Below are 16,006 nucleotides of genomic sequence, written 5' to 3' on the forward strand. Positions count from 1 at the left end.
TGTTTGTCTTTATCCACTCTAGGGAGAGCTCAGYTGGCTTAGTGGGCCAGCAGAAGGTACTATACTGATTTTAGTGTTCTGCTCAGAGCTGGGAGTTTGAAACTGARCTCTTTGGTGTCTTAAACAGTGCAGTCTTAAAGCTCTTAAACGATGCAGTCTTAAACATTTCTRGGTTATAGATAATCTCATTCATTTGTAACTTCAGGGGAAGTTGCTGAGTATTGACAGTAGCAATGCACTGTGGTGCAAATGTGATAAAACCTTGACCTCTTTATCTGTCAGACCCAGTCATCTTGAATTTTTGCTTTGTTTGCTTTCAAAACCCATTTTCAGGTGTCTGAGTTTGCTTGCTGTGAAACACGGAGAGGCAGGAAACAAATACGTGGGAATTCATAAATATCAATTTGGCCTTTCAGTAAGGCAAAGGTCTCCAATATATGGTGGATATTTGCATGTGCTAGATTTTTCCAGCAGATTATAGGTCAGCAGGAACTGTAGAGGCTTTGTTCTTTTCCAAACTATTGGGCACAGATAACAGCCAGATCATCTCTTACTTTTATAGGCACAGTAACAGTAATACTCTGCTGCTTGTGGAGCTTTTTATCAGTAATTTTCAAAGTAGTTTAGAAAGAAGCTTSATGTCATCATTCCTTTGTCATGATGGATAAAACTACAGAGCATGTCCGTCCTGCTTTTCAAAGGATGAAAACCATAACRTAACAAAGGGAAAAATATTAAAAATCAACCTTGATCAGAACCTGAAGGCGTGCTAGTTTAATCCAGTGCAACTGATTGATTGTARAGCGAGTAATGGTTTGTCAGCAAGAGCCTGCCACATAACTACACCTAATCTCCTTTTTTTGTCTGCAAGATTGAATTCAATTAGGAGATTGGAGGCTGATGAAGTAGATTTTCTGCATCATGTGACCCAACTGGATCTGCGAGACAACAAACTTGGGGAGCTGGATGCAACAGTTTTTAACAACGTTGAAGTGTTACACTGTGAACGGAATCAACTGGTGACCCTCAAAATCAGTGGGTAYTTTCTCAAAGCTCTGTACGCTTCCTCCAATGGTAAGTGCATTTTCAGGGTASTTGTGGTGTTGTCATGTACTTGGTTGTCCGTGGGGTGCTTGTGGAATGCAGTGCACRTAATCAGGAGGCTCTTGACAGGATCCTAGACAGAAGGGTTTCACATGTGTTGTGCTATGCTACTGGCAGTTCTGAGCTTCAGAAGCAACTTTAAATAACACGATTTGGAGATCTGAAAACTGCGAGACCCTTAGAGAAGAATTTCTATGTCAGTAGATAGGGTTCTTGAATTTGTCTGCTGTTTCAGTTGCATTGATGTGTTGCATTACTAAGACCAGTMAGGAATTTGCTGCTTTTCCCTGCACTGAGGAAGTTTGAACAAGTGGCCATTGGTGAGACAAATTAAAAAAAAAATTTTTTTGCTGCTCCCTCTAGTTGCTTATCCTGTCCAGAAATCTATGAAATTCATAATGAGTAACTTCATTTACTCATATTTGATAATAAAAATAATGCAGCGTTCTCCACTGCTGTGTTTCATGAGCAGGATCTGTTTGATCTCTCTCTTGAAACTGCTATTACTTAAAATACTCAGAGTGCATTACAATTTTTATCATTTGGAGTAGTTCAGTATGGAATAAAGAAAATGCAAAGTTGGAGAACTGTGAATTTGATGAGCAGTCTGAATTGCCTTTAAAAGGCTGTCATCTTAGCARTATCTAAGCCTGCACCTTCATTAAGTATTCATGCCAGGATCTTTGTAGCTAAGAGAAGTTAACATAATCCAAGCATGTGCTGTTCAATGTGGGCTGAGAATCCAAGTCAACCCATGTCTTGCAATCARCYACCTCTTTGGTCTTGTTGTTCCTCCTGGCTGTCCTCACATTGCACCTTTGGCCACCTTGTTTTCATCTCATCTTCCAMAATAAATGCTTGTTACAGTTGCGTTTTGGTTGATTTTCTGTCAGCTTAAATAAATGTCTGTTTGGCTTTTGTGTTTTTTTAAACATAATACYAAGCACTAGCTACTTAAAACCTTAGGATATGAGCTATATGTTGGTTGGCTCAATAATAACATTTCTAGCTGTAGTAGTGTTATGAAAGATCTGTAAGGCTGCCTGCAAGTGGGAACTCCACACATGTGCCAAAGCTCATATAATGTGTTGAGAAATATGCTGGATCTTGCCATGACCTAAAAGACCCTCTGGTATTCTGTGACTTGCTGTTCCAGGGTGGGGAGGTTCCCTTCCCATGTTTGTACCTCAAGGGACCAGTGAGAAAAAAGTAGAGCAGTTCTGTGACTGACTCTTCTGGGCAGAGGGCGACTGAGGTGAAATTACAGCCCTTGTGACAAAAATGGAAAAAATGAGAATTTGCCATGAARCTTTTAAAATCCTCCAGTTTCTTGTCCCTGATCAGATATGCAGTGTCTGWCATAGCAAGTACAGTGTAATATAGCAAATGTACTAAGACATAATAAAGAAACAGAACTGGGTTCACAAAGGTCCAGATCTTCAGAAATTTTTAGGTTATTAAGTTGCTCTGAAATCTCTGGGCGTTAGCACTTAAAATAGTTATTATGGAGCAGCCATTTACGTGAAAATCTTTATCACCACTTTTATTATATATATTTTTTCCCCTAGAACTTGTTCACCTTGATGTGTATCCAGTTCCTAATAGCCTGGCTTATATGGATATTTCTAGGTAAGAGTATGTTTTTTCTTGGACCTGTGATATATAAATCAGAGACTTATGGARCAATGGCATTCAGTGGCATCTTGCTGGGTGGCAGTGGGGATGGGAATTGGACCTTGGGATAGGAAAAAACTAATTTTCAGAATTAGAGGATGTGCTTTTTTCCGCTGGTCAGTTTTTCCCTGTTTAATTTTTATAGATTTACTTTTTGGGTTTTTTTTTTTAATCACTGCCAGAAGCAAAATGTGTATTCCTTTGTAGTTAAAGAGTTTCCACAATTTAAAGGCTTCCTGTCTTATAGAGTTAGAATATGATGATTCAAACACACACCAATCTGAGGTTTAGCCAGAAGTTACTTTCTGGATATGTCTGTGTTGTAAGCCCAGCATAGGTGATGGTTACATAGTTTACTCATCAGTTTGGCAGCTTCTGCAGCTCTTTGTAGTTCTCTGCAGCCCTGGCTGCTGCAGGGATGTCTGCAGTTGCTATTTGAATGCACACGTAAATTTCACCTTAATGAGGGAGGTGGGATAAGGAAAGAAGTGGAAAAGGAAGTGTTTTCTTTTGTTTTACAGTTCCAGGAATGAATCAGGAAAACATTTATATGTGTGCTTAATGGCTTTCTTACTGAAGAAATACTCATCTGCATTTGAAGTGATAATTTCATTCATCAAAAAAACTGCTTAAAGTACTCATGCTGTTGAGGGTGATCATAACAATTAGTGAGCTAACCTGGGGTAGTAGCCATCAACTTGCAACTTTCATCAGTCCTGGGTTACTCACATTGTGCACTTAGTTGTAACACACTGGTGTGACTAAGTAAGTGATTTACTGAAAAGCGATCTTTGTAAAGCTGTTTTCTCCATTTATTTGTCAGTAAAATTGGTGCAGAATGTGTGATTTTGATCACAAAACCTTTTTTGTATCTCATTTCAGTGATGGCATTCTAACTAAAAGGGTAGGGTGTCTAGCTTTTTGTCTTGCTTGGAATTTGGGAAATCTGTTTGAGATCAGAAAGGAAGCTATCTGAGAAAAGGGGTTGGGTTGCTATTGCATGTTTTGATTGAGGGCTATTGCAGGAATAAACTAAAAAATACGAGTACATGATTGATTTATGTTCATGCTTTCTAAGCATTCTGTTCCTGAACTTGTGGTGTACGAGTGCGTGACTATTATTTCATGCCCAATTTTGCATCTCTGTATGCTGACTGAAGTAGTCATTATGTGAATGCATATGCACTCCATCTCCTCCGTGTATCTTGTGCTGCTACTCTTTGTCTTTAAGGCAGGATGCAGGAATGCCCCACAGTGCCTCTCTGCACATTTTTGGTGCAGTATTTGGAAAACCTCGCCTTGAAGACTTTAGTTTTCAGAAGGGTTAGTTTCTGTGAAGACAAATGCAAGAAAAGCAAAATAGTTGGCTTGAAAAAAACACAAAAAAAATTGCTCTGTTCAGTGAGGTAGCCAAAGAATGGTAGTGTGGATTTCAGGACTGAATTTGAGGGTTCAAAGAGATGCTTCAACTGTATAGGGGGTGAATATCTTCTGAGGAGTATCTCAGAAATTTTCTTCTCTGCGGAGAGCTTTCAGCTTTGGGTGCTCTGGTACTCTTAGTGTTCCCCTGATAATTTGGAAGCATTTTGTTTTCCATTTTCATAGTGACTGCACATACAGGGAGATAACACTGCTGTTAGCTCTCTTGCCCCCTCATTCAGGACTGGACTGCCCYGATAGTGCCCTTGCAGATGGAGGGATGATACAATCTCACAGGAACATGCTATGTAGCAGATTTGTTTCCTGCAGGTATCTCTATATCTCTGGAGGCTGTATTCTTAACAGCTTTACATCTCAATTATCATTTAGTTACACCTCTTTGTGTTCTTTATTCATAGAAATCACCTGGAAAGTGTGCCTGAGTGGGTGTGTGACAGCAGGAAACTGGAAGTGTTGGATGTTGGCCACAATCAGATACGCGAGCTGCCTGCCCGGTAAGTCTTGCAGACCAGTTGCACAATATGGAACAGGATAAACAATTCAAAAATAATTGCTGACTCAGTGTTTCGCTTGTTCCAGTGACTGTCTGGGCTGTTTTATCTTTTGTTTGATTTTATTTTTACCTTGTGGGGTGTTGTCATTCCTCAAGCTTCCATCCAGCCTTTCTTCTTTTACTTTCATGCAGAGAAAGTAGTGCCTTTGAACTTTGAAGCTGTTCATGTGGCTGTTCAGGCAGGAAAGCCCTTCATTTTTAATWCTTAATATTAAATATTTAAGCCGTAACTTTGCATGACAGTTTAGCTATCCAGCACTTGTAACTTAGTTTCAGTGATGCTTGGAGACTGCAGTTCACAGCGCTGTTTGAGTGAAAAAGGGTTTAGAGAAAGTAAAGCCTCACCAAGTCCTGCAAATAGAGCAGTTGCCTTCACTACCAAGATGATCTCATTTCCAGAAGCCTATCGCTTGATAAATACAAGGAATAGAAAAGAAGTGAAGAGGAAGCAAAATAAGAGTTTAAAAAATGAGTAGGTCTTATTTGTTTGTTCTAGAGAGACTTACCTGTTCTGGGTGAGTTATACTGGTTAGGTGCTGGTGTTGGACATTTTTAAATTCCTGCCTTTGCTGGAAAAGAGCTGTCATCCTTGACTGTTCTGCACACTTTCAAAGAGATGTTGTGGAAGACAATGATGTATCATGAGCTACTAAATCACAGAATAAGCYKAGTTGGAAGGGACCACAAGGATCMTGAAGTACACATATTTTACYTAATGAGCTGTACAGCACAGAAGAGCATCAGAAGCMGAGAATGATAGTTTTTTCCTGGGTCAGATGAATGTGTAAGATGGTGTAAACTTGGCAGTTTAGTGTCATAAATAGGAAGAGAATAGAAGTCAGAAATATGGGCAGAAGAGGATATGGGGAGATTGACCAAGCAAGCTAACTGGCTATATGCAGACTGTTAGTCACTCTTTTTTTTCACACACACAAAAAGTGAAGCTGTGCCTACTCAGAAGGTGGGGGTGCAAAAGTTCATTCGTCTTTCATTTGCACTTCATAACAGCCAGCACGGTCAAGGCATACCGGATRTCTCTGGGAGATTAATGATTAGCTGAAATTAGGTACAGTCAACATCCCACTTGTCTCTCCTGCCATCTTATCATTAACCCCAGGAAATAGCTTATCTTTGAAAGGTCTTCTTTGTAGTATATGTCTAGATAGCTTAGCTCCTAATAAGTCAGCTCAGTTTTAAGGTTCTGTTCCATTCTTTGATATCTGTTAAACTTTAGCGAAATTTGGGTCTGAACTCGAATGCAAATGGCTCAACATGTCGAAGTATCAAGTAAATCATGTAAAAGCTCAGTAAGTGTGTTCAGGTGCACTGCTGTCTGCTTTTTCTTCTACATAGAACAACATTCTGAAAACCTGTCAAGTGAACGAGCAGGTCTCTCCTAGGAGGCTGCTTGTGACACTTGGACAAAAGTGTTCAAGACTTGAATGACCAGCAGTTTCCTGGRAGGGTGAAGGTTGCATCTGATCTAAACAAACTACAATTGATGCTGTGTGCTTGCYTCTTGAAACAGAAAAATAGTCCTTGAAGACAAAGAATTGAAGCAGTTGAGATAGAGATTTCTGTACTACCGTTTGTCTCAATTAAGGAAAAAAGGAAAATGGCCCCTGGGCTGTAATGCAACCGTTTTAGYTTTAAAAGTACTGAAAAATAACAAAAAAGGTACTTGGTCTTAGCTATGCAGGACAAATTAATAAAAATGATGGTGCCAAAGAGAAAGGAAATGCTTCGATTAGGAGTTGTTAAAATTATGTTGCTGCCATCAGTGAATAGATGTTGTTATGTGTTCCTTTTTGTCTGTTTTTTTAAAAGATCTATTTGTATTCAAAATTGTGTTCTCTTGAAGAGTTGCATACTAAAGGAATTGGTCRAGTGCCTACACCAAACCATGTTTTCTGAGGAGATGCTGATGCTGAGTGACGTACTTGTCCTTAGAATTTATTGATTTCACCRAAACTTCTAGTGGGAATTGGGCAAGTGGGAAAGCTGCCCATATGGAAGAGCAGTTCCAGCTCTGGTTCCTGGTTCCCCACCCAGCTTGRGAATTAGGTGTCCCAGGCTCATCAGGAGCTTGTTTAACTAAATGCTGATGGTTCAAACTCTTTTTCAGGCAGCCCAGTTCCTTTGGTGCCTATGTARCTTGAAAAATAAGAGAAAGCAAAATTTAAAAAAAAAAAAAATTTAAATCAAACCCCCCCCAAGTATTTACTCACTGCACTATGGAAAGAGGAAGTCTCTGAAGTTCAAATCGTGGCAAAAACCTCAAAAAAAAATTTAAAATGGCACTGCCCCCACCCATCACAGGAAAACCCCAGAGTGGTTTTTATATTGATTTTTGGTTTTTGGTTGGTTGGTTGGTTTTTATTGTTTGTTTTGGTTTTTTTTGCTGTCACCCAGTTCTGCTTTATACCCTGACACTTGGTGTTGGCAATACTAGCCAGTTTCAAAAAATAAAATAGAACTGCTAATCCATAACTGAGAAATTTTCAAGTTAAAATAGAGCAAACCAAAAATGGTTAAATAATGAATACATAATAGATAGGCTTATCACTTTGCTTAAGTCTTTTCACCCCGTGTTGAGCCTACTGGAATGATAGGGCTGGCTGTTGACTTGTATCCATGGCCATAACTCAGACAATCCAGCCAAGTGAGATAACTGTTAACACTGGCATGCAGATACCGAGAATGACGGTATCTGTCAAGGGGAAAATACTCAGCATACTTGATKGATGATTTTGGCACAATAATCCCATGACCTGATGCATTGCAGGGAAGGGGCAGGAAGGCTCATTGTGTGTATTTGGGTCATTGTGACAGAGGGAAGAAGATTTTTGCTTTAATGCTGAGTAATTTGAGAGTATTTGATTGAAGCAGGTCAGCATGTTGCATGGGCTTGCCAGATTAAACAGTACAGTAGTGGGCATGTAAAACAGATGTAAGACAGGTGGCAGATGAATAATCTTTTTTTCTTAATTTGCTGAAAGTGGTTTCTGTTAAAAATTGAGAGTTGCTCTATTTTTGGTGTCTTTAGGTACATGTCCTCATTCTGTTGCTTTTRCTTCAAATTTTAGCTATAGTGTTTGATCAGAACAGCTATTTTTCTCTTTATGTTGCYCTCTTTTCCCCTTCCCTTGTCCCCCAGCCCCACAAAAAATGGAGTAGGGGGGTGGAACTCCAGGTCATCTTTTGGTTGAATAAGCTCAAGAAAGTAAAGCCGATTAGATAAATTTCATTTGCCATAGAACTGGAAAGGAGGCTTTATGTAAGTCTGGTATTAACAGAAAAGAAAAATTGTGGGGGTGGGGAATTGCATTGGATTATGAGTCAGCACAYGATGAGTAGAGCACTACAAAGCTTGGGGGGTGACTGGTGATTTCATCCCCACTTGTGAAGTGCTTGCATTAACTAGGGGGATCGCACATGTGCGGATTTCTGCCGCCTTTGTTAGCAATAACCTCCTTCACTGTTGTGCTTCTATATTCATGTTTGATACAGTGCCATAAAATAACCCTTTGTCACTGCTTTCACTCCTGAATCATCTGTAAGCCTCCTTCCCTGTCTCTGCACACCTTTTGAAGAAGTTGGTGGAGAGTGGGAAGACATTCTTGGATCTGTGCGTAATTAATACCATGTCTGCTAATCAGTTGGCTGAATCACTTTCTTGTAATGAACCATGATACCTAATCTAAATTATCAAAGAAACTCTTAGGTTTAAATTTTTCTCAYTTTTGGTGTCTTTTATGTCTCTTMAGGCTGTTTTACAATAGTAGCTTGCGTAAGCTGCTGGCAGGACACAACATGTTGGGAAGGCTCCCGGATCGGCTCGAGCGAACGCAGGTGGAGGTCCTGGACGTGCAGCACAACCAGCTTCTGGAACTGCCATCTAACCTGCTTTTGAAAGCAGACAGGTAAAATCATAAAGAAATYTGGTCTTTTTCACTTGCATGTGATAAATCTTGCTTTGTGTGTTACTTCCCGGTTCAAAGGGTAATCTGAGGTTCCCCTAATTTAAAAGTTGCCAGGCCTTATGTGGTAAGAACAGATGTCTGCCCAACTCACCAAAACATGTTCTTTTTATTCTGGTTTTGTTTCCTTATATGGTTGCTTCTTTTTTTCCACCAAGCTCCTGCTGAACACCTACTTCTTGAAATCTAGCTGTAAAGTTAAGCACATGCTATTTTCTACTACATACACTGAAATGGTTTAGTGGCAGTTTCTTTAAATACATATTTCTTAGGCTTGTTTGATGGAGTGTGAAAGCTTTTTTTTTCTCCCTTCAGTCAGAGGCTAGAACTTATTTATACCTGTCAAACAAAACAAAATCTGTGCATAAGGCTGTCAGAATAATTCAGTTATTCCCTTGTCCTTGGTTTTTGAATTTAATGTTTTTCAAATGTTTATCRCTAATTTAGCTGATGTCACCACTTGATCTCTGTTCTGGATTCTTATTTTTACGCATCTGTTCTTTAGTATCAGAGTCGTCAAGGTTTTGGTTTCTTTTTTCCAGATATGAAYATATCCTTCAAGTGACTGTGATTGAAATATAGGAGGTTGGTAGCATTGTCTGGGGATGGTGGATGGGCTGGCCCTGCTTGGTGTCAGCATTCCTTTCACCTCTTTGCTTCCTCATATAGTCATGGGAATTCTGAGTGCTCAACACATGCATAATTTAACAGACAGTGAGATTGTGTGCTGTGGGGTTTTATTTCTGATAGCTGTGACAAAAGGAATGCTTAGCTCCTGGCTTTCTGGAGAGGTGCAGAAGCAAAAGAGGTGATAATCTAGCTGGCAGAGCTCCTTTCCCTACTACAAGTATTCCAAAACCCCTACTTTTATACTGCTCTTAATTCTGTCATGAGCCTCTGGTTAAAGTTCCTGGAATTCACTTGGAGAATTAGGCTGGTGGTTGAGATGCTTTCTAAATGCACTCTTTAGCCTGTCCCAAGTTAAAATTCCTATCTGTAAACCTGGAAAGGAAAGAAACGGTTACATTTCAGAGAGCTCCTGACATCTTTGAAAGCAAAGAGAGGAATTATTTTGTAAAATTTGTATTAAAAACAGGTTGTASGTCTAGGATGTAGTGTAGTGCAATTTTGGCAGAGAGAGAACCTGATTTTTTTGTACTGGCAACTCATCAGTACATCTGTAGACAGCTCCTTTTTTTTTCTTTTTATTTCTTTTTCTTCTTTTTTAAATTTTATTTTTGTTTAAATTTCTTGTTTTAATTTTTTTTTGGTGATACCTAAATAAACAAGTACAAGCTAAAACCAGGATTGGGAATAGATCCCCAGAAGTTTAATTGGAATATGCTGAGAAGAGATAGAATTAAAGACTATATTGAATAACAGTGTTAAGTGGTTGATTCAGGCTTGGGGATATTTTTCCTCCCTGCAGCTTTTAAGCAGTACAGGGCACTTGTTTTCAAAGTCTTCTACAGGTCTTAACAAAATCATGCACCATCACAGGAGTTAAACAGRGCCTACCCATTCCAGCATCTCATCACCAGTGCAGCCTCCCTTCCTTGTGATGATAGTAGAAGGAATTGGCTTGGGTCGTGTTTTCCCCGTTGATCCTACCCTTTAACTTGGTTTAAGATGGCATAGCTTGTCCATGCTGATGCTTCTATGACTGCTGCTAAAGTGAGAAATCTGAAGGAAAACAGCTATACAGATTAATAGATTCGTATACAATGTTAGAGCCTTAAGTTTGGAATTTCCTATATAAAATGTCTTTACTGTTGTTTTCAAATGCTTGTGTCTGTCAGCAGCCAGGTGTCAAAAGAAATGGGTCTGGRAAGGTGTTCCAGGGATTGTTTTGTTTTAAAAAGGTAAAATGCTTCTCTTCTCCAAGCATTCCCTGGGAAGCACAATCTGTACTGCCAGACGTGCCAAGAGAACTGGTTCTCCTGAGTGGTGTGCCATGATCTCTACCCAGCCTGTAATATTGAACAAATCACTTTACCCTACAGAACCTTCATCTCTGCATAAAAYGACTTGCCTTTTGCAGCCTTGAAAAGATTAGGGTTTGTTTTRTTTTGGTTTTTTTTGAAAGGTACTCGGGTCTGTAAAACTGACAGATGATATCTTGTCTGGATATGAAGTCTCATGCTGTGAATTATAAACGCTTTCTCTTTCTCAGTCCTGAATATTTGACAAAGTGGGTGTGAAGTGCCTTGGGCAAACTTCAGCGCAAGCACTGGTGGGCTTTGACATCTAGAACATCTAAGGAAGGGAAGGAAATCAGTGCACTGGTGCACAAAGAGAGAATGTAGAATATCACTTTCACAAAAAAAAAAAAAATCCAAACACCAAATACTGAAAAACCTCAGTTCTCTTCTCAGAAGAATCTATGAACATTGATTTTCTGCCTTAATTSTTTAAAAAATAATGAAAAGGTGTAATTTTCCTCTGAATAGTATGATTAGGRGTATTTTGTTTGTCTGCTTTTTAATTAATTTTCTATTTTAAATTGTTAGATGAGGAGAAATTGAGGACCAGCGTATGAAACATTTCTCTGACTGAGACAAAACTTGGTTCTGTTTATTGCACTGAAAGTATGCACATCTTGATCATGTTAGCAAGGATTTCTCTCATGGGGTGGGGATTTTCTTGGCAAGATGAGTGCCACAGAGGCAGCCAGATAATCTCTTCATTTCTCATTACCATATGCTGGAAAAACAGAGAATTCATGCAAGTGCTGCAGCTGATGGGGAAAACTCCCAGACTGAATCCTGAACCTTTTTTTGTGCACCTGCATTCCTGAAGCCTTTCATTTCTTTCTTCTGCTGCTCTGTTGTGCTGCCTTTTCCCACTGTTGGTTTATTCTACAGACCTTTTCCTGCCTCCTTGAGCACCTTGCAGCAAACTACCATTTAATAGCATGGAAACTGTTGTACCAAGTGCTCTTCTAAAGAAATGAATGGGTATTCGAGAGCTGTAGCTGGGCACAGTAGTAAAGCAGTGACGGTGGTCAGGGCAGGGTTAAAAATGAAGACACAGTGGTAAGGTGGGCAAGGGTTTGTCTCTTGCCTAAGTATCCTTTCCAGTTGCAATGAATGCTTCCGTATAAACCTTTACAGCATTTGTGTGGTGAAGATGTGTAGCTGGGATGTACACAGCTTAAACCTTGGGCTTTGTTTTGCAGTGTCTGGTAGTGGCCAGCTGTGGTGGCTAAGCCAGTGTCAGCTATTCAGAGCCTGTCTAGACTGTCTGCATGATTCTTGTTTTCAGCTTTGTTCAGCTGTTCTTATSTCATTTGATTTTCTGTTTGTTTTGAATTTATTTTATTTAATTTGTTTCGGGTTTGGGTTTTGCTGGAGATCTGGAAGGTGACCCAGTTACAAATTTTCTCTTGTTTGATATTTGCCATTTCCACCCACTGTGGCTGCTTCTTTGTGATGCAAGAATTCAGTCCTATCCTGGATGCAGGGGGAAGTGTGAGGGAGGAAAGGAAGTCAAATGAATGCCAACTGCTATTTGAGTGTTWGATGCACATGCTTGTGTTGCAGAAATGCTTAGTTGCATTTGTCTCTTTGTTGCTAGGTTAAGGATTTGCAAGCAGGTACTTTAGAAACCGGGGAAATCCCAGTTAATAAAATAGCTAAAGATAGGTTAGAAAGTAAGAGCTGAAGAGACAGCAGCCGTTAAGTGTTTTTTTTGGCAGTCCATCAATAGGAAGGGGATTCACTTGAATGTTTCCGTCTTTTAGTTTATTTATTTATTTTTTAAAGAAGAAATACCCTCTTTTGCACAGATTGGCRAAACTGCTTTGATTTTTTTTCCCCCTCTCTTTTTTCCCCCAGACATGCTTAGCTTACAAGATTTTTCCTCACACACCTGCTATCACAATATTAAATTATTTTTATAATATTAGGCAGTCAGAAATTGAGGGCATGTCTCTGCAGAAGGCACTCAAGGGGGAAATTTTGTGTTTTGATTGCTTTGTACTGATGGAGATCTTAGGACATAGGCTGAACTGGAGATCTTGATTTCTCTGCAKATTTTCTTTTTGCAACTGAAGTATTCTTTCCAGCTCTTACCAGTACTTTCAAGCTAAGCACRGTGGTTTTGGTTTGCTGCTGCTTCACCAGTGAATGCTGTTGTCTGTGTTCTTCCTTCTCATGTCAAACACTCCTAAGCTTTTTGGAGAACTTAGATTTCTTCAGTGGTGGCTATGTCTTACCAGCATGGCAAACGGTGTGGATTTCAGAGATGCTGTATTCTCACAATTGTCTGTATTCARCTTCTGTATTTGCTTCTGTGTGTGCTAGTGTTAGGCATTGGTAGGCAAAACATAAACGCTTTGCATTTTGTTKAGAAGATTTTCTTCCTCTGCTTTTGGAAGTACAAATTGAAATCAGAATCTTCTAGGCCTGAATGGGGAGTGGATGGGACTAGATATTAGGTGGTTTTAGTTGAATTTAAGTCCATGTCCTTAATTCCAGCATGTTCTTTGGGACAGTCTTTTTTCTTATTTTGTCTTTTGGAGAAATTAAGTGCAACAAGGGACTGTATTGTAATACCCAAAAAACCAAAGGTGACTCATTCCAGACAGAGATCACTGCTTATATTATTACTCCAGRGGAGAGTATTCACCTTGTCAAAGCTGAAAAATTCAGACATCTCCCTACCAGCACCTTAATTTCATCATCTGTGATGCTTTTTAGTACTTTTTAATTCATGCTTTTCTCGCTGTATTGTATGTGCGCAGGCTGCTGAATTCATGTCTTTGTAGTGATGCTGTAGTTTTTTTTTTCATGAGCTTGTGGTATAGTGTGTGGGTGGAATTGGAAAGGGAAACAATTAATTTTGGACTGAGCTTTAATATTTGACATTCTGCTTCTATCTGATAAGCAGTATGAGTGGGATATCTTCAAGGAACATGAATCAGTTAAAGTCCATGCACAAGAGAGATGGGAGCAGTTATGCCCAAGTAAATTTCCACTCCTCTGGAGGGCATTTATAAGATGTGTCTTCTAAGGTAGCAGCTGGCGCATTGCATGAGGATGAAAAAATAAGGGAGTGAAAATAACCTGGAGGAGGACTTCTGTGTTAAATCAGCGTGAGGGAGAACCTGATGGGATGCTACAGTTTTAGGTTTTGTTGGGATTTTTTGGTTGTTGGGTTTTCATTGTGGGTTTTGTTTCTTTGGGTGGGGGGATGTTTTTAACGTAAGTTTATAGCACAAAATTGATAAATCTTTGGCAGTAGCAATCTGATTGTTCATTCTCTTCTCTTCCCGAAGAACAGCGTCCCTTTTTAATTTTGTTTTTCTTTTTAAATCTAGACAGTATCTTGAAAGAATTACTATTTCAAAATGTTTTTGCCATTTTAATGTAACAGCTGGTATAAAAACTTGYATGCAAGCAACACACTCATTTCCAAAAGCTAATTTAATTCTAATTACGTCATCTACAGACAGAGATGAGTGTGTGACTATTCTGACCCTGACTGTTAGTTGTTTAAGGTGAGATACCTGCTTCCACAGGGTTCCCATTCTAGGCTGTTGGCAACATTTTTGCTAGTCACCTAAACTTTCATTCACAACAGGGCACAAACCTGTAGGTTAGGATGATGTGGATTTATTTCCAATGTTGTTACATCAGTCCCTGGAAGATTTGGTAAAAGGTCAGGGTGGGTGGGAAAGGGGTGTATGTGTGTAGAGCATCAACTTTCCACTCTCTCTTCCCCACTGGAAAATACATGCATCCAAACATATTTCTGACAGGAACACACAGACTTCATTCACTTTTAATACCAGTGAGGGAACAAATTGAAATCTCTTGTTATATTTCACCAGTGTTGTTAAGTTTCTTAAACACAGAAGAATGTTTGATTAATTTTTCTTTTGAATTTAAAATGGCTACAGTATAGTACCTTGTATTCATTTCAGGTGTATCAGAGTAATGTAGGTTTTCCTGATTGAAGCTTTTAGTTGTACTTTGGGCTAGCTGTTCTTGATCAGACTTCACAGCCATAGGCTGTGRTGCTCTCTAAATTACCTCTTTGGCTGTTGGTACCTGTGAAGCTCTCCAGCTCTCATGCAGCTTGCAAGAACAAAACTAAGATACAGGTTCTTCTTCAGAAGAACATGGCCTTTATTTTGGTGTGTTTTGCTGTCACCTCCTTAACCCCATTGTACTCCTGTGAAAACTCACTTTTCCCAGCAGCCTGAAACCTAATTGTTGCTTAAGTCTTTTCAGACTGAGCTAAAGATGACCATTTTGTACTATGAGTGGTACAAAAAATACTGTGGCTTTATTGTTAATCAAAATGCCTTTATTTTGTGGAGAGGGAAGACTGTCATGCACATGAGATTGCAGTTGCCAAAGTAGTAACTGTCTGTACTTTAGTAATAGGTGTACTTGCTGATGTTTAATGAAGTGCAGGATCTGTTGCTGTGGTATGCTTYGGTTTAATGATCCGGCCTTGAATGAGCTTAGTATATTTTTAGTGTGTAGCTAAAGGGTGAAATTGAGCAGCAWCTTTTTAGAATAAATAAATAAATTAAAAAACCCTTTCAGCTGCTTATTTCCTTCTCTGTACTAATCCTTCCTCTCCTCCCTTTCTCCTCTGGATTTTTAGCACCCTCGTGAATAATGAATGAGCCTGAGGATTAAACTGTGTTTCTCTGAAGTGGACTCCTCTGCCTGTGTAAAACAGTTAACCTAGTTTCAGTTYTGTGCAGTGCTGAGAGGCTTTTGCTTCTAATGGAAATAGTGGGGKTTTTTTTTAATCCTTTGGCATTCCACATGACTCCTCTAGCATGTTTGACCCTTATTTACTGCTGAGCAAGTTTGAACCAGCTGCTACTCTTGCAAATCCACTTCATTCATTAATAGACCTTAAAGGTCAGTGTGGACTCTGCGCGCATGGGAGCAGCCATCAATATTTTATCACTTTCTCTTAAGATCGATGACAGGACCGTGCCTAYCTACCTTTTGTGTCCTGATCCATGGCTTTACAGGCTTCTGACAGCACATTTGAGTCTTGTGTCTTGAATGCAGCTTTGCCCACTGCAGCTGCCTGTTCACGTGAGTTGGTAGGAGCAGAACAGCCTGGTCTGAGCACGGTCGCTGCAGACTGGCAAGCACACACTTCCTTCTGTACTGCTCCAAGGCAGCCTTTTCTGAAAACAGGAGGAAGGAGGAGAGGTCTTAYATCTGTTGAAAAGGCATAGTCATGCCAGAGTTGGTTACCAAAGGATAAATAATGTTACTTT

At 39.5% G+C, this 16,006-nt stretch overlaps 1 protein-coding gene across 1 annotated transcript in view; it reads left to right on the plus strand.

Annotated features, from left to right (window-relative positions):
* The window catches only part of PHLPP1 (PH domain and leucine rich repeat protein phosphatase 1), a 135,819-nt gene that overhangs the window by 101,892 nt on the left and 17,921 nt on the right, over positions 1-16,006 (plus strand). Inside the window, exons 7-10 of the mRNA XM_057373132.1 lie at positions 872-1,074; positions 2,673-2,733; positions 4,617-4,712; positions 8,539-8,694. Coding sequence (XP_057229115.1) covers positions 872-1,074; positions 2,673-2,733; positions 4,617-4,712; positions 8,539-8,694 — 516 coding nt within the window. The remainder of the gene's footprint in view (positions 1-871; positions 1,075-2,672; positions 2,734-4,616; positions 4,713-8,538; positions 8,695-16,006) is intronic.

The sequence above is a fragment of the Malurus melanocephalus genome, unplaced genomic scaffold (genome assembly GCF_030028575.1).
Source record: "Malurus melanocephalus ecotype Western Australia unplaced genomic scaffold, MMel_1.1 scaffold_187, whole genome shotgun sequence".
In the NCBI taxonomy this organism is placed as follows: Eukaryota; Metazoa; Chordata; class Aves; order Passeriformes; family Maluridae; genus Malurus; species Malurus melanocephalus.